Source organism: Leucoraja erinacea, chromosome 2 (assembly GCF_028641065.1).
Source record: "Leucoraja erinacea ecotype New England chromosome 2, Leri_hhj_1, whole genome shotgun sequence".
In the NCBI taxonomy this organism is placed as follows: Eukaryota; Metazoa; Chordata; class Chondrichthyes; order Rajiformes; family Rajidae; genus Leucoraja; species Leucoraja erinaceus.
The window spans coordinates 29,376,343-29,395,116 of record NC_073378.1 but is presented as its reverse complement, the minus strand read 5'-3'; the positions used below and the strand labels follow the sequence as shown (position 1 = coordinate 29,395,116).

The window sequence follows — 18,774 nt, the reverse complement described above, 5'->3', positions numbered from 1 at the left end:
GTTCTTTCCTACACAAGAGATATAGGCGGTGATATAGAGAGATATAGAACAAATGAATGAAAGATACTCAAAAAATGTAACAATGATAACGGAAATTATAAAGATTATTATCCAAATGGCGTCAAGTTGGGAAAAGGGGAAGTACAACGAGATCTGGTTGTCCTTGTTCATCAGTCAATGAAAGTAAGCATGCAGGTACAGCAGGCAGTGAAGTAAGCGAATGGCATGTTGGCCTTCATAACAAGAGGAGTTGAGTATAGGAGCAAAGAGATCCTTCTGCAGTTGTACAAGGCCCTACTGAGACCACACCTGGAGTATTGTGTGCAGTTTTGGTCGCCTAATTTGAGGAAGGACATTCTTGCTATTGAAGGAGTGCAGCGTATGTTCACAAGGTGAATTCCCGGGATGGAGGAACTGTCATACGCTGAGAGAATGGAGCAGCTGGGCTTGCATACTCTGGAATTTAGAAGGATGAGAGGGTATCTTTCTGAAACATATAAGATTATTAAGGGTTTGGACATGATCACATTGGCCATGATCACATTGAATGGAGGTGCTGGCTCAAAGGGCGGAATGGTCTACTCCTGCACCTATTGTCTATTGTTCTGTGCTCTATGTGCTAAATGTATGAATGAATGAATGAACGAATAAGTTTATTGGCCAAGTATTCACATACAAGGAATTTGCCTTGGTGCTCCGCCCACAAGTGACAACATGACACACAGTGACAGTTAAGAATGATACATAAAACGTTAAGGTTCATAAGGTTCATTTATTGTCACATACACCAATTGGTGCAATGAAATTCAAGTTGCCATTGCAGCACATTAATAATACAAACATAACATTGTAAAGAAATGTAACATAAAACATAAAAACATCCCCCCACAATGGTTCCCACTGTGAGGGAAAGTTAAGTCAAGTCAAGTTTATTCGTCACATACACATACGAGATGTGCAGTGAAATGAAAAGTGGCAATGCTCGCGGACTTTGTGCAAAAAACCAAACAAACAAACAGCCAAACAAACTACAAACAGAATGGAACAGAATCACATATTCTTTTACATATTAAATATTGTGGGCGGAAGGAAAAAGGGGAAAAAAAAAGAAAGCACAAAGTCCAGTCACCATCCCCTTGTCCATCCAACGTTGGGCCTATTGAGGCCTCCGCAGTCGCCGCTACAGGGCCCGATGTATTAAACATTAATAATAGGGAGGTTTCACGGCAGTCGGGTCACGACCCATGACCCGTACTGTTGCTACGCTACACCAAATGGATTACACGCGATGTACTGCAGATAGGCACGTACCATTGTTTCCAGCGTAGCGGGCCCGTTAAAACCCGCTGAAATGGTCAATTTTTGCCCTGTAAATAATTATGGAAATCGGGATAAGCGTGTGAGACATTTAGCCTACTTCAGAAATTCCAAAAGTGAGGAGAAATGACGGGATATAGAAGCGAGAGCTGAAGGGACAACAACAGCCAGAGTGCTTGGCGAACATTGGCCGTTTGCTCACTGCATTTCATCAACGCTAAGGCATTATCTGTGTTTTTTCTTGATTCCTTTGGCATCTAAAAAGTTTCAGAAGTGATAAATCTGGCTGTAATTTTTCTAAATCGCCCATGGTTCTCGTGGGTTTTTACATACAAAATGAAAACGCATCTGAAGAAAAATTTACAGCCAGATTTATCACTTCTGAGAATTTTTAGATACCAAAGGAATCAAGAAACATAGAAACATAGAAATTAGGTGCAGGAGTAGGCCATTCGGCCCTTCGAGCCTGCACCGCCATTCAATATGATCATGGCTGATCATCCAACTCAGTATCCCGTACCTGCCTTCTCTCCATACCCTCTGATCCCCTTGGCCACAAGGGCCACATCTAACTCCCTCTTAAATATAGCCAATGAACTGCCCTCAACTACCCTCTGTGGCAGATAGTTCCAGAGATTCCCCACTCTCTGTGTGAAAAAGGTTCACCTCATCTCGGTTTTAAAGGATTTCCCCCTTATCCTTAAGCAGTGACCCCTTGTCCTGGACTTCCCCAACATCGGGAACAATCTTCCTGCATCTAGCCTGTCCAACCCCTTAAGAATTTTGTAAGTTTCTATAAGATCCCCTCTCAATCTCCTAAATTCTAGAGAGTATAAACCAAGTCTATCCAGTCTTTCTTCATAAGACAGTCCTGACATCCTGGAATCAGTCTGGTGAACCTTCTCTGCATTCCCTCTATGGCAATAATGTCCTTCCTCAGATTTGGAGACCAAAACTGTACGCAATACTCCAGGTGTGGTCTCACCAAGACCCTGTACAACTGCAGTAGAACCTCCCTGCTCCTATACTCAAATCCTTTTGCTATGAAAGCCAACATACCATTCGCTTTCTTTACTGCCTGCTGCACCTGCATGCCTACCTTCAATGACTGGTGTACCATGACACCCAGGTCTCGCTGCATCTCCCCCTTTCCCAATCGGCCACCATTTAGATAATAGTCTGCTTTCCCGTTTTTGCCACCAAAATGGATAACCTCACATTTATCCACATTATACTGCATTTGCCAAACATCTGCCCACTCACCCAGCCTATCCAAGTCACCTTGCAGTCTCCTAGCATCCTCCTCACAGCTAACACTGCCCCCCAGCTTAGTGTCATCCGCAAACTTGGAGATATTGCCTTCAATTCCCTCATCCAGATCATTAATATATATTGTAAATAGCTGGGGTCCCAGCACTGAGCCTTGGGGTACCCCACTAGTCACTGCCTGCCATTGTGAAAATGACCCGTTTACTCCTACTCTTTGCTTCCTGTTTGCCAGCCAGTTCTCTATCCACATCAATACTGAACCCCCAATGCCGTGTGCTTTAGAAAAAACACAAATAATGCCTTACTGTTGATGATATGCAGTGAGCAAACGCGATAATTCCCAATATTTTCAATGTTTACCAAGCACTTTAGCTGCTGTAATCCCTTCAGTTCTCGCTTCTCTATACCTTCATTTCACTTCACGTTTGGAATTCTAAAGTTGGGTACATGTCTCTCACACTTACCCCGACTCCCACAATTTTTTTCAGCACAACAATTCAACGTTTTGGCGGTTTTTAACAGGTAGAAAAGTACGCGTTTCTAGCATTAATAACATGTACCGGAAGTGACGGATGTCTTCCAGTTGGATTTAGCGGCTCCGTGCGTCGAGCCCTATGACCCATGACCTTACTTGCAACCCCCCTATAAAACATTATTGATTAAACATGTAAAGAGGTGACCACACGCTAACGTCGTTTATTCTCCCCTTCTTCCACCAGGAATTGGGAAGAATGTCATCTGCGACCGAGCAGCGACGCCTCTGGATGCGTTCCAGATGATGTCGGCCGCCCACTATTACCCCAAACTGATGAGCATCATGGGCAACGCGCTGCGCTTCCTGCCGGCCTTCGTCAAGATGAAGCAGATGATCCAGGAGGGCTACGTGGGGGAGCCCATGATCTGTGAGGTGCAGGTCCACAGCGGGAGCCTCCTGGGCAAGAAGTACAACTGGAGCTGCGATGACCTGATGGGCGGCGGGGGCCTCCACTCGGTGGGCAGCTACATCATCGACCTGCTGACCTTCCTGACCGGCCAGAGGGCCGTCAAGGTCCACGGCTTCCTCAAGACCTTCGTCAAGCAGACGGAGCACATCCGGGGCATCCGGCAGATCACCAGCGACGACTTCTGCACCTTCCAGATGGTGCTGGAGGCCGGCGCGTGCTGCACCGTCACGCTCAACTTCAACGTGCCGGGGGACTTCAAGCAGGACGTGACGGTGGTGGGCTCGGCCGGCCGGCTGACCGTGAGCGGCAGCGACCTGCACGGCCAGCGCAACAGCTCGGGCCGGAGGGAGCTGATCCTGGAGGACTCGGCCCCGCTGAGCGACGGGCTCCTGCCGGAGAAGGCCTTCCGCGACTGCCCCGTCCCCTTCCTCCGCGGCACCGTGATGATGGTGCGGGCCATCCGCCAGGCCTTCCAAGACCAGGAGGACCGGCGCACCTGGGACGGGAGGCCTCTGTCCATGGCAGCAACCTTCGAGGACTGCCTGTACGCCCTCTCGGTGGTGGACACCATCAAGAAGTCCAACGAGACGGGCGAGTGGCAGAACATCGAGGTCATGACGGAAGAACCCGAGATCAGCCCCGCTTATCTGATCAGTGAGGCAATGCGTCGAAGTCGAATGTCCCTACTGTACTGATAACCTCCACAGCAAGTCGTCTCAGCCAGGGTGCAAGGCAAACCTTTCAATGAGCATAGAGTGATACAGTGTGGAAACAGGCCCTTCGGCCCAACTTACCCACACCGGCCAACATGCCCCAGCTACACTAGTCCCACTTGCCTGCGCTTGGCCCATCTCCCTCCAAACCTGTCCTATCCATCTACCTGTCTAACTGTATCATAAACGTTGGGATAGTCCCAGCCTCAACTACCTCCTCCGGCAACTCGTTAAACACACCCACAACTGAACAGTTACCGCTTAGATCCCTAAAATCTTTTTCCCTTCACCTTGTACCTATGTCCCCTGGTCCTCGATTCCCCCACTCTGGGCAAGAGACTCCATGCGTCCACCCAATCTATTCCCCTCACGATTTTGTACCCAAAGCTTGTAGCATGAATAGCATGGGCTTCCCTGGCTTAATAAATGTTGGCATGTCTACAAAATGTATTTGCGACATGCCAAGTAAATGTAAACCGATGTGAGTGGCAAGAATAGAATTACAGGGCGTCACGGTGGTGGAGCGGTAGAGTTGCTGCCACACAGCGCCGGAGACCCGGGTTCGATCCCGACTACGGGCACAGAGATTGCACGTTCTCCCCGTGACCTGCGTGGGTTTTCTCCAAGTCCTTCGGTTTCCTCCCACGCTCCAAAGACGTACAGGTTTGTAGGTTAATTGGCTTGGTGTAAAGGTAAATTGTCCCTGGTGTGTGTAGGGTAGTGTTAGTGTACAGGGGTCAGTGAGGACCGGAGGACCTGATTCCGCGCTGTATCTCCAAGCTAAACTAACGTCCACCACCGATTTCCCGGCAAGCGGTGGTCCGACACCTCCTTTAATCCGGACAAAATTATACAAGAGTTCCCACGAGAAAGTGGCGCCAAGGCCGGGTGAGGCGGCCGATCTCGACCTCATCGGGACTTCCGCGGCCGATTGGCGGATCGAACCTGCCCCCCTGCGGCCAGGGTCTCTGGAACTCCGGCCCGGCCGGAGCCGGCAGATCCGCTCCTGTGGCCGACTCCCGAGGCCGACTTTGTGGGCCGGTATATCGGCCCCCTCGGCGGAACGTTCCGCAACTGTCGGACTCCTCTCGGAGGCAGAGACCAAAGATCCTATAGTGAGCAAGATAGCCCATGACGAAAAAGACGTAGTACGGTCATGGGCAGATTCATGGGTAATTTAAGGCCCCATTCCCATAACCGGCTTCCGTCTCCGCACCAAAGATCCCATAGGATACTAGTGCGGAGACGGAAGCTGGTTACGGAAACATCCTCGTAAAAATAAAAGTTATTTGGTAAAAATCTTCTCCTCATTTTCAGAATTATAATTTATTAACACAAACTGTTCCCCCGCAACGTTGATTACACTGCGAGTCGGGTCGGGTCGGGTCCGGTTATGGAAATGGATGAAAAAAAGGCCCACGTTCCGCTGGGTTGCGTACTACACGTCAGCCCATTGCATTTAGCAGGAGTGATCTATCTAGTGGTCTATAGGATCTTTGGCCATGACCTCAGTCGGTCCGGCGAAACGGATAGTCGGGAAAGGCTCCGGAAGCGAGGGGTGCCGGAAAATCGGTGACGGACCCGTATTGAGATCAACAAGTCGCGCGATTGATGATTGATCACCCAAACGAGGGCCATTGTAGGCTCTTGAAATGACAATTGTTTCTTCATTTCTGTTCGATGTGTTATCATCCCAGTAAGTTGGGACTTTAGTTTGAGTTTATCATGTTGGGAAATGGGGTACATTTTACAGTTTAGTATCCCAGAACATTGCAGAACAGGAGAAAGCATCTTTGCATGCGGCGATCTATTAATTATATGTTGACTGAATGTGTTGAGCCTGATATGCAAAAAAAAAAATGATTTGCAGAAATTCTTTGTTCCTGTTAACCATTGCACAAAGTTGTGTGGCGGGAAGCACTAGATCATAAAATGACCCCTGTTATCAGAAATTACATATATTTTTTTATATTTTGAGGCCGCTAGGCGCAGTTTACTATGCAAAGTGCATGCAATACCAGTTGCTTTTGCAGCAGAAGTGACAGAGAGGAATTCCTTGCAATGTGAAGAATGTAGACTTATAGAGTCATACAGCGTGGAAACAGGCCCTTCGGCCCAACTGGCCCACACCAACCAACATGCCCCGTCTACACGAGTCCCACCTGCCCGCGTCTGGCCCATATTCCACTAAACCTGTGCAAATGTCTTTTTAATAATATAGTACCTGCCTCAACTACCTCTTGCAGCAGCCTATTCCATATACTCACCACCTTCTGCACAGTCGCCCCTCGGGTTCCTATTAAACCTTTCCCCTCTCACCTTAAACCTAGGTCCCTGTTTCGTGATTCGGCCCATCAAGTCCACTCCGCCATTCAATCACGGCGGATCTATCTCTCCTTCTCAACCCCGTTCTCCTGCCTTCGACGCCTAACCCCTGACACCCGTACTAATCAACAACCTGTCAATCCCTGCCTTACAAAAATATCCTTAAAAAGTTCCTTGTTATTACATTTTAGTGAGTGGCTTATCGAAGAATTTAAGCATCAGTGAGACAAAGGGAGGCAGTTGCAGTGACTGGAACCGCGACAACTGAAAGGTGTAGCTTCCAAAGATAGTCGAGAGAGAGAGAGAGTCAATAGACAATAGGTGCAGGAGTAGGCCATTCGGCCCTTAGAGTCAGCACCGCCATTCAACGTGAGCATGGCTGATCATCCCCAATCAGTACCCCGTTCCTGCCTTCTCCCCATATCCTCTGACTCCGCTATCATTAAGAGCCCTATCTAGCTCTCTCTTGAAAGTATCCAGAGAACCGACCTCCACCGCCCTCTGAGGCAGAGAATTCCACAGACTCACAACTCTCTGTGAGAAAAAGTGTTTCCTCGTCTCCATGTTCATAAGTTTCAGAAGCTCATATGCTCACAAGCAGAATTAGGCCATTCGGCCCATCAATTGTGGCTGATCTATCTCTCCTTCCTAACCCCATTCTCCTGCCTTCTCCCCGTAACCTCTGACACCCGTACTAATCAAGAATCTATCCATCTCTGCTCTATAAATTATAAATTGTCCCTATTGCGTGTAGAATATTGCTAGCGTGCGGGGATCGCTGGTTGGCGCGGACTCGGTGGGCCGAAGGTTATGTTTCCGCGCTGTATCTCTAAACTAAACAAAACTAAACAATGCCTGAATTCCATAAAACAGTTCCTGGCTGTGAATGAAAGCGCTCACTCAAAACAGCGCTCTGCATTTGTTTTTGAAATTAGATATTATTAATGATGAGATGAAAATTAATATTCATGATGAAATGTGTTGATTTCATGTTTTGTTTCTTGAAACGCGATGTTGTCTGTACAGAGGATACATGTCTGTGAAATATTTGTGTTATTTATAGTATTCTTAGCATGAATATCTGTATATATGCAGGACAAAATATTTATCAAGGGGATGAAAAAAAAGCTAGTACCAGAGACGGTACAAAATTTATATTTTATTTATGATTGATAGGACAGAACATACTTAGTTTGTTAAAATGCTTTTTATTTAAAATGTGTACAAAGCAACGAGTCTCAGTACTGTGAAGGGATTTTAAGATTCTGTATTGTTAGTTCAGCTTAATTCTGTGTCTGTCTCGACTTGTTAGCTAACGGTTTGCGGGGGTTTTGTTTGTTAAGCTGAATAAATGTTGCGCTTTTTGTCCGCGCTGTCTCGTACGTGAAGCTAGTAATATGTAAAGCACTCGGTATGCACTGTTACAATATCCTGTTGCGTGTAATTTGTCCTGGACACTGTTCTGATGTTACATGCCCTCATATACAGATCCAAGGAATATCAACAACTTCTGTACATCGGCGAGACCAAGCGCAGGCTCGGCCATCGTTTCGCCGAACACCTCCGCTCAGTCCGCATTAACCTACCTGATCTCCCGGTGGCTCAGCACTTCAACTCCCCCTCCCCATTCCCAAACTGACCTGGGCCTCCTCCATTGTCAGAGTGAGGCCCAGCGCAAATTGGAGCAGCAGCACCTCATATTTCGCTCAGGTAGCTTACACCCCAGCGGTATGAACATTGACTTCTCTAACTTCAGATAGCCCTTGCTTTCCCTCTCTCCCCATCCCCTCCACCTTCCCAGTTCTCCCACCAGTCTTACTGTCTCCGACTACATTCTATCTCGGTCCCGCCCCCTCCCCTGACATCAGTCTGAAGAAGGGTCTCGACCCGAAATGTCACCCATTCCTTCTCACCATAGGTGCTGCCTGTCCCGCTGAGTTACTCCAGCATTTTGTGTCTACCTTTGAATATCTTTTATGAATCTTAAATGATGTCATGCCTTTGAGGAGAGAGCAGTCGAGCTTTTTGCAAATGTTTGTAAGTCGACGACACTGGAGTTTGGAGACGGGATCTAACTGTGCCTGTTTTCCATGTGCACAGTTCCCTCCACAAGGATTTTACCCAGGATAGATGGTGATAGGAACCATTTCTGTGGGAATTTGCTCTCAATGGAATTTTGCCTGCACGCGCTTCTTTGGAGCAATTATGGTTTCAGTGAGATCCCTCCCTCATCCTTCTAAACTAAATTGAAAAAATATGATTTGGTGGTGAATCTGTGGAATCCATTGCCAGACGGCTGTGGAGGCCAAGTCAATTGATATTTCTAAGGCAGAGATAGATAGATTCTTGATTAGTACGGGTGTCGGAGGTTATGGGGAGAAGGCAGGAGAATGGGGTTAGGAGGGAGAGATAGATCAGACATGATTGAATGGCAGAGTAGACTTGATGGGCCGAATAGCCTAATTCTGCTCCTACCACATGATCATAAACTAGATTTACAATTTTAAAGCTACGATCATAAACAATGTATGAGGGCAGTGATAAATGTCAAACATTTTCGATAAGGTTTGATTATTTAACTTTAGCTGCCACACTCCATTGGTGTGAAAAGTTGATGTATACAATGTACCAAACTCTCCAAAACATACATATGGGGTTAAGTAGATGTGATAGGAGCAGAATTAGGCCATTCAGCCCATCAAGCCTAGTCCGCCATTCAATCATGGCTGATCTATCTCTCCCTCCTAACCCCATTCTCCTGCCTTCTCATAACGCCTGGCACCCGTTCTAATCAAAAATCTGTCAATCTCCACTTTAAAATATTCACTGACTTTGCCTCCACAGCTTTCTGTGGCAATGAATTCCACAGATTCATCCTAAAAATCCTCCTCATCTCCATCCTAAAGGAATGTCCTTTAATTCTGAGGCTGTGACCTCTGGTCCTAGACTCTCCCACTAGTAGAAACATCCTCTCCACATCCACTCTATCCAAGAAGAGGCAGTGTGGAGTGTAAGGTGGAGTCAATGGTGGGGAGTCTGGTCTGTGCGATGCACCTTCGAAAGTATTCTAAAGACGTGAACAGTATTTTCCTGGGGTAGTTAGCTGGCCACATGTTTGAAATCCATTTTTTAATCATTGCTCTTCCTGTGGATAAGTATAGATTTGTGTCCCATTTGTGGTCGTTGAGGGAATTAACGGCTGGCACGGTGGCACAGCGGTAGAGTTGCTGCCTCACTGCGCCAAAGACCCGGTTCCATCCCGACTACAGGTGCTGTCTGTACGGAGTTTGTACCTTCTCCCCGGGACTTCCGTGGGTTTTCTCCGAGATCTTCGGTTTTCGCCCACCTCCTGTGTAGGTTAATTGGCTTGGTGTAAATGTAACATTGTCTCTAGTGTGTGTAGGGTAGTGTTAGTGTGCGGGTCGGAGCGGTGAGCCGAATGGCCTGATTCCGCGCTGTTTCCTAAACTAACCTAAAATTAAAATGGTCACATTCATCAAAAGCCTATGACCGATTATTAGGCAGCAAGTTTAATTTACTGATTACAATGAGGCTCAATCGGCTACATGTATACAATCCACCTCCAGTTTAAATTCCATTTGGAATATTTTGGAGAACCATGAAACCAAGAAACCACATGTATGCCGTTTAAACTATTGTCGATTGTATTAAATATTACTTTATGGAAATGAAAGCATGAAGCATTACTGTGTATATTTTGCGTAATTGTTGACAATGTTAAAACAATGTTTTCCTCTGATAAAAATAAAAATTAAAAGAACTTTTATTTTAAGGAAATGGATGTGGTGCTTTTAACAGGGTGGCACGGTGGCGCAGCGGTAGAGTTGCTGCCTCATAGCGCCACAGGCCCGGGTTCCATCCCGACTACGGGTGCTGTCTTTACGGAGTTTGTACGTTCTCCTCGTGACCTGCGTGGGTTTTTTCCCCCCCGAGAGATCCCCGATCAAATGCTTTCTGCGGCGCATCTGCAGAAGTTGGTGAGAGTTGTCGGGGACATGCTGAACTTCCTGAGCCTTCTAAGGAAGTAGAGGCGTTGGTGTGCTTTCTTTGCCGTTGCTTCAATATGGGTGGTCCAGGACAAGTTGCTGGTGATATTGACTCCGAGGAACTTGAATCTTTCAACCACGTAGACTAGGAGAGATGCAGGACAATAGACAATAGGTGCAGGAGTAGGCCATTTGGCCCTTTGAGCCAGCACCGCCATTCAATGTGATCATGGCTGATCATCCCCAATCAGGGGCTCCTGATTGTTCCTGCCTTCTTCCCATATCCCCTGACTCCGCTATCTTTAAGAGCCCTATCTAGCTCTCTCTTGAAAGTATCCAGAGAACCTGCCTCCACCGCCCTCTGAGGCAGAGAATTCCACAGACTCACAATATTGCAAAACAGCATATAACAACATTTAAAAAAATACTTGGACAGGTACATGGATAGAAAAGGTTTAGACGGGATATGGGCTAAATAATAATGTTGTCTGATAAAGCGTTCTGACCAAAATGTCACCTATCCACTTTCTCCAGTGATGCTGCCTGATCCACTGAGATCTTCCAGCACTTTGTCCTTTTTTTGGTAATCTGCAGTTCCTTGTGTCTACATCGGCATCTGCAGTTCCTTGTGTCTACATCAATAGTAGTGTCGCAAGAAAGAACTGCAAATGTTCAAGAAGGAACTACAGATGCTTGAAAATCGAAGGTAAACAAAAGTGCTGGAGAAACTCAGCAGGTGCGGCAGCATCTATGGAGCGAAGGCCCGAAATGTTGCCTATTTCCTTCGCTCCATAGATGCTGCCGCACCCGCTGAGTTTCTCCGGCACTTTTGTCTACCAAAGAACTGGAGAAGCTGGTTAATGCACAGAAGGACACGAAGTGGACTTAAGAGTAATGTGTAAGAAGGAACTGCAGATGCTGGTTTAAACCGAAGATAGGCACAAAAAGCTGGAGTAACTCACCCAAAGGGTCTCGACCCAAAACGTCACCCATTCCTACTCTCGTGTCCCACTGATTTACCCCAGCTTTTTGTGTCTACCTTCGACACAAAGTGGTTAATAATCTTTATTATGGAAATGTGAGAGGCAGGAAACATGTTTCCGATGTTGGGGGAGTCCAGAACCAGGGGCCACAGTTTAAGAATAAAGGGTAAGCCATTTAGAACGATGATGAGGAAACACTTTTTCACACAGAGAGTTGTGAATCTGTGGAATTCTCAGCCTCAGAGGGCGGTGGAAGCCGGTTCTCTGGATACTATCAAGAGAGAGCTATAGGGCTCTTAAAGACAGCGGAGTCAGGAGATATGGGGAGAAGGCAGGAACGGAGTACTGATTGGGGATGATCAGCCATGATCACAGTGAATGGCGGTGCTAGCTCGAAGGGCCGAAGGGCCTACTCCTGCACCTATTGTTTATTGTCTAAGCAAAAATCAGCTCTGACCAATGCAGGCTGGTCACAAGAAGCATAGAAACATAGAAAATAGGTGCAGGAGTAGGCCATTCGGCCCTTCAAGCCTGCACCGCCATTCAATATGATCATGGCTGATCACCCAACTCAGTATCCTGTACCTGCCTTCTCCCCATATCCCCTGATCCCTTTAGCCACAAGGGCCACATCTAACTCCCTCTTAAATATAGCCAATGAACTGGCCTCAACTACCTTCTGTGGCAGAGAATTCCACAGATTCACCACTCTCTGTGTGAAAAATGTTTTCCTCATCTCGGTCCTAAAAGATTTTCCCCTTATCCTTAAACTGTGACCCCTTGTTCTGGACTTCCCCAACATCGGGAACAATCTTTCTGCATCTAGCCTGTCCAACCCCTTAAGAATTTTGTAAATTTCTATAAGATCCCCCCTCAATCTTCTAAATTCTAGCGAGTACAAACCGAGTCTATCCAGTCTTTCTTCATATGAAAGTCCTGACATCCCAGGAATCAGTCTGGTGAACCTTCTCTGTACTCCCTCTATGACAAGAATGTCCTTCCTCAGATTAGGGACAAAACTGTAGGCAATACTCCAGGTGTGGTCTCACCAAGACCCTGTACAACTGCAATAGAACCTCCCTGCTCCTATACTCAAATCCTTTTGCTATGAATGCTAACATACCATTCGCCTTCTTCACTGCCTGCTGCACCTGCATGCCTACTTTTAATGACTGGTGTACCATGACACCCAGGTCTCGTTGCATCTCCCCCTTTCCTAATCGGCCACCATTCAGATAAAGTCTATTTTCCTGTTTTTGCCACCAAAGTGGATAACCTCACATTTATCCACATTATACTGCATCTGCCATGTATTTGCCCACTCACCCAGCCTATCCAAGTCACCTTGCAGCCTCCTAGCATCCTCCACACAGCTAACACTGCCCCCCAGCTTCGTGTCATCCGCAAATTTGGAAATGTTGCATTCAATTCCCTCGTCCAAATCATTAATATATATCGTAAATAGCTGGGGGCCCAGCACTGAGCCTTGCGGTACCCCACTAGTCACTGCCTGCCATTGTGAAAAGGACCCGTTTACTCCTACTCTTTGCTTCCTGTCTGCCAGCCAGTTCTCTATCCACATCAATACTGAACCCCCAATACCATGTGCTTTAAGTTTGTATACTAATCTCTTATGTGGGACTTTGTCGAAAGCCTTCTGAAAGTCCACATATAACACATCCACTGTTTCTCCCTTATCCACTCTACTCGTTACATCCTCGAAAAATTTTATAAGATTCGTCAGACATGATTTACCTTTCATAAATCCATGCCGACTTTGTCCAATGATTTCACCACTTTGCAAATGTACTGCTATCCCATCTTTAATAACTGATTCTAGCAGTTTCCCCACCACCGACGTTAGTCTAACTTGTCTGTAATTCCCCGTTTTCTCTCTCCCTCCCTTTTTAAAATGTGGGGTTACATTAGCTACCGTCCAATCCTCAGAAACTACTCCAGAATCTAAAGAGTTTTGAAAAATTATCACTAATGCATCCACTATTTCTGGGGCTACTTCCTTAAGTACTCTGGGATGCAGCCTATCTGGCCCTGGGGATTTATCGGCCTTTAATCCAATCAATTTACCTAACACCACTTCCCGGCTAACCTGGATTTCACTCAGTTCCTCCATCTCATTTGACCCCCGGTCCCCTGTCATTTCCTGCAGATTATTTATGTCTTCCTTAGTGAAGACAGAACCAAAGTATTCAATTGGTCTGCCATGTCCTTGTTCCCCATGATCAATTCACCTGTTTCTGACTGCAAGGGACCTACATTTCTTTTAACTAATCTTTTTCTCTTCACATATCCATAAAAGCTCTTGCAGTCAATTTTTATGTTCCCGGCCAGTTTGTTTTCATAATCTATTTTCCCTTTCCTAATTAAGCCCTTTGTCCTCCTGTGCTGGAATTTCTCCCAGTCCTCTGGTAGGCTGCCTTTTCTGGCTAATTTGTACGCATCATATTTTGTTTTGATTATATCCCTGATTTCCCTTGTTATCCACGGATGCACTACCTTCCCTGATTTATTTTTTTGCTAAACTAGGATGAGCAATTGTTGTAGTTCATCCATGCAGTCTTTAAATGCCTTAGGAATCAATTGCCAGTCTATCTTGGCGAATTCACGTCTCATACCCTCAAAGTTACCTTTCTTTAAGTTCAGAACCCTTGTTTCTGAATTAACAATGTCACTCTCCATCCTAATGAAGAACTCAACCATATTATGGTCACTCTTGCCCAAGGGGCCACGCACATCAAGACTGCTAACTAACCCTTCCGCATTACTCAATACCCAATCTAGAATAGCCTGCTCTCTCGTTGGTTCCTCTACATGTTGGTTTAGAAAACTATCCCGCATACATTCCAAGAAATCCTCTTCCTCACCATCCTTGCCAATTTGATTCACCCAATCTATATGTAGATTGAAGTCCCCCATTATAACTGTTTTACCTTTGTTGCATGCATTTCTAATTTCCTGTTTGATGCCATCCCCAACTCCGCTACTACTGTTAGGTGGCCTGTACACAACTACCACTAGCGTTTTCTGCCCCATAGTGTTTCGCAGCTCTACCCATATTGATTCCACATCCTCCAAGCTAATGTCCTTCCTTTCTATTGCGTTAATCTGCTCTCTAACCAGCAACGCCACTCCACCTCCTTTCCCTTTCTGTCTATCCCTCCTGAATATTGAATATCCCTGGATGTTCAGCTCCCAGCCTTGGTCATCCTGGAGCCATGTCTCCGTGATCCCAACTATATCATAGTCATTAATAGCTATCTGCACATTCAACTCATCCACCTTATTACGAATGCTCCTTGCATTGAGACACAAAGCCTTCAGGCTTGTTTTTACAACACTCTTACCCCTTAGACAATTATGTTGAAAAGTGGCCCTTTTTGATTTTTGCCCTGGATTTGTCTGCCTGACACTTTTACTTTTCACCTTGCTACCTATTGCTTCTACCCTCATTTTACACCCCTCTGTCTCTCCGCTCACACATTTAAGAAACCCTTTCCCTTTAACTCCATCCTCAACTATCCCATTTGACACCCACCCCCCTTATTCAGTTTAAAACCACCCATGTAGTTGTGGCAAACCTGCCTGCCAGAATGCTGATCCCCCACCTGTTGAGATACAATCTGTCCCTTTTGTACAGTTCCCCCTTACTCCAAAACAGATCCCAGTGATCTAAGAATCTAAATCCCTGCCCCGTGCACCAGTTCCTCAGCCACACATTCAGGTCCCGTATCTCCCTGTTCCTGCTCTCGCCAGCACGAGGAACTGGAATCAAACCGGAGATAACAACCCTGGATGTCCTGCTTTTCAGAATTTTTCCGAGCTCTCTGAAGTCACGCTGCAGAATATTCATCCCCTTCTTTCCGACATCGTTTGTGCCGACATGCACTACCACTTCCGGCTGTTCACCTTCGCCCTTGAGGATTTTCTGCACTCTGTCCGTGACATCCTGGATCCTGGCACCAGGAAGGCAGCACACCATCCTCGAATCCCGTCTGTTGCCGCAGAAACCCCTGTCCATACCTCTCACAATGGAGTCTCCCACTGCAATGGCCTTGCCTGACTTTGGCCTTTTTGGTTTTGGCTCAACAGCCCTATTCGCATCGCATGCCAGTCCGCCGCTCAGTGTAAACACGTCTTCTGTTCCGACAGCTTCTAAGTGGGTGAACCTGTTCACAAGAGGTACAACACCCGGGGACGTTTGCATTCCATGTTTCCCTCCCTATCTCACCCTCTCCCGCCTTCTCTCTTCCAGTACCTTAGGTGTAACAATCTTACTGTAGGACTTGTCGAGGAACGACTCCGTTTCTCGGACGTACCTGAGGTCATCCACTTGCTTCTCCAGTTCCCCAACACGGTCCTTCAGGAGCTCTACCTGGATGCACTTCTCGCATTTGTACCAGCCAGAGGCACCAGCGGTGTACTTGACTTCCCACATACTGCAAGCATCGCACTGAATCAGCTTGCATGACATCTCCTTCTTTCATCTCTCCCTCTCCAGCGTTTTGCATAGCCTCCTCTCCTCAGCCTCCTCGCCGAAGACTCTCGAGCCAAAGACTCACACTTTTCTCACAGGGCACTTCGCTCACAAGGCCGCTCCCTCACTGCCGCTCCATAAGAGCAGTCTTGCTTATATTGACTGATAAATTGCCTAATTTACCAATTTACAAACCAAATTCCTCAGTTTTCAACTGTTTTCCCCGCTCTGACTCACTTCTCTCCTCCCACTTGGGCTAGAGCCAATCAGTGTTTTCTCTTGCTTATCTTCTCCTGCTGTTGCTTCCAAATCTACAGCAGCTCTGAGTTTGGAACAAAGTGCTGCAAATATCAGGGGAAAACAATCAACTGTTAGCAAGGCCGGTCTTATTTCGAAAGCAGCTGCTACAATATCTCCCTTGTTTCAGTTTAGTTTAGAGATACAGCACGGAAACAGGCACTTCAGCCCACCGAGTCCGCACCGCCCAGCGATCCCTGCACACTTACACTACCCTACACACACACACACACACACACACACACACATACACTAGGGAACATTTACCATTATACCAAAGCCAATTAACCTACAAACCTGGACGTCTTTGGAGTGCGGGAGGAAACTGGAGCTCCCGAAGAAAACCCACGTGGTCACGGGGAGAACGCACAAACTCCGTGGACAGCACCTGTAGTCGTTATCTGGCGCTGTAATGCGGCAATTCTACCGCTGTGCCACCCCATGTCTATCCACTATCTACAATACTACCCACTTTAGTGTCATCTGCAGGTAGACAACATTTCTGGAGAAACTCAGCGGGTGAGGCAGCATCTATGGAGCGAAGGAATAGTTGACGTTTCGGGTCGAAACACTTCTTCAGCTTTGACGTCTCGACCCTATTCCTCCGCTCCATAGATGCTGTCTCACCCGCTGGGTTTCTCCAGCACTTTTGTCCACCTTCGATTTTTCCAGCATCTGCAGTTCTTTCTTAAACGCTTAGAATCATCTGCAAACAGGCGTGCAGGTTTCAACACACAGGAAGGAAATAACTTTCACCCAGAGACCATCCTGTGGACTTCTATGCGCCCCGTTCCTCTACGTTTAAAGCAGCAAATCCTACAGGTCTTTATTTGCAGTCATAGAGTCATACAGTGTTGAAACAGGCCCTTCAGCCCAATTTGCTCACATTGTCCAACGTGTCCATCGTACACTAGTCCCACCTGCCTGCGTTTGGCCCATATCTCTCCAAACCTGTCCTATCCATGTACCTGTCTCAATGTTTCTTAAACATTGTGATAGTCCCAGCCTCAACTACCTCTTCTGGCAGCTCGTCCCATACACCTATCTACCTCCCTCTGCGTGATAAGGTTAACCCTCAGATTCCTATAAGTGCGGGAGATCTGGGACCAGAGACCACAGCCTCAGAATAAAAACACATACGTTTAGAAAGGAGATGAGGAGAAATGTCTTTAGTCAGTGTCTCCCCGGTGACCACATTTTATTATACAAAATACTTTTATTCAAAAAATAAAAATAAATATACAGAGTATTAACTCAATCAAAGACTGCCTATGTTGACAGTTTACAAACAAACGATCATCAAATTACTATTTAAGAAAGAACTGCAGATGCTGGAAAAATCGAAGGTAAACAAAAATGCTGGAGAAACTCAGCGGGTGAGGCAGCATCTATGGAGCGAAGGAATAGGTGACGTATCGGGTCAAGACCCTTCGGCAACTTTATCAACAATACACTCGACGTCTCGCAGCGACCAGCATTCACGGAAGGCCTCCAGAGTCTCCTTGGACACCTTATGTTCCCTCTCCAGAGACACGCGGGCACGGACGTAGGCACAGAAAAGTGGCAGGCAGCCAACCCCGGTGCGACCGTCGACTAACCGCTGCCTGGACCGGTGCATGGCCAGGCCCAGGAGCAGATCGACAGGGAGAGCCCCCCTCTCTGAACCGGGTGCCCAAATATCAGGAGCGTGGGGATAAAAATGTAGCCAAAACATGAGGAGCACCCCCTTCAGATAGTTGAACAGGGGCTGCAACCTGTCACACTGCACGTACAAATGAAACACGGTCTCTTCCCCGTCGCAGAAGTGGCAGGCGGCTGGCGAGTCCGTGAACCGGCTCAAGTATCTGCTGCAGGCCACAGCCATGTGCAACACTCTCCATGTTTAAGAAGGAACTGCAGATGCTGGAAAATCAAAGGTAGACAAAAAATACTGGAGAAACTCAGCGGGTGAGGCAGCATCTATGGAGCGATGGAAATAGGCAACGTTTCGGCCCGAAACGTTGCCTATTTCCTTCACACCCCGCTGAGTTTCTCCAGCATTTTTGTCTACCTGCAACACTCTACACCCCAGGTCCCAGATGTAAAGGGGGAGGACTCCCTTATAGAGAGACCTCCACTGGGGACCGCTCCCGCGGTGCACATTGGGAGTTGTAGTCATATGGTCACCCCGGCGACGGGCGGTGGCACAGGAGTGACGGTATGTTTGGACTACACCTACCGGCATGCCCCGCTGCGCTCATTATTGTTACTCTGGCACGGCAGCCATCTTTGACGAAGTGTTCAAGAAGGAACTGCAGATGCTGGAAGACAAGGAGGTTGTGAAACTGGCTCCGGAGAGAGGAGAACTTCTTCAAAGTAGGCATACCTTGAGGAGACATCGCAGTTGAGTAGACAAAGTGTTCAAGAAGGATAAGAAAGTGTTCAAGA

At 47.0% G+C, this 18,774-nt stretch overlaps 1 protein-coding gene across 1 annotated transcript in view; it reads left to right on the top strand.

The window, feature by feature from the left end:
• Positions 1 to 11,539, top strand: part of LOC129708322 (glucose-fructose oxidoreductase domain-containing protein 1-like) — a 71,546-nt gene extending 60,007 nt beyond the window's left edge. Inside the window, 1 exon segment of the mRNA XM_055653998.1 lies at positions 3,306 to 11,539. Coding sequence (XP_055509973.1) covers positions 3,306 to 4,225 — 920 coding nt within the window. The 3' untranslated portion in view covers positions 4,226 to 11,539.
• Positions 11,540 to 18,774: the final 7,235 nt, after the last annotated feature.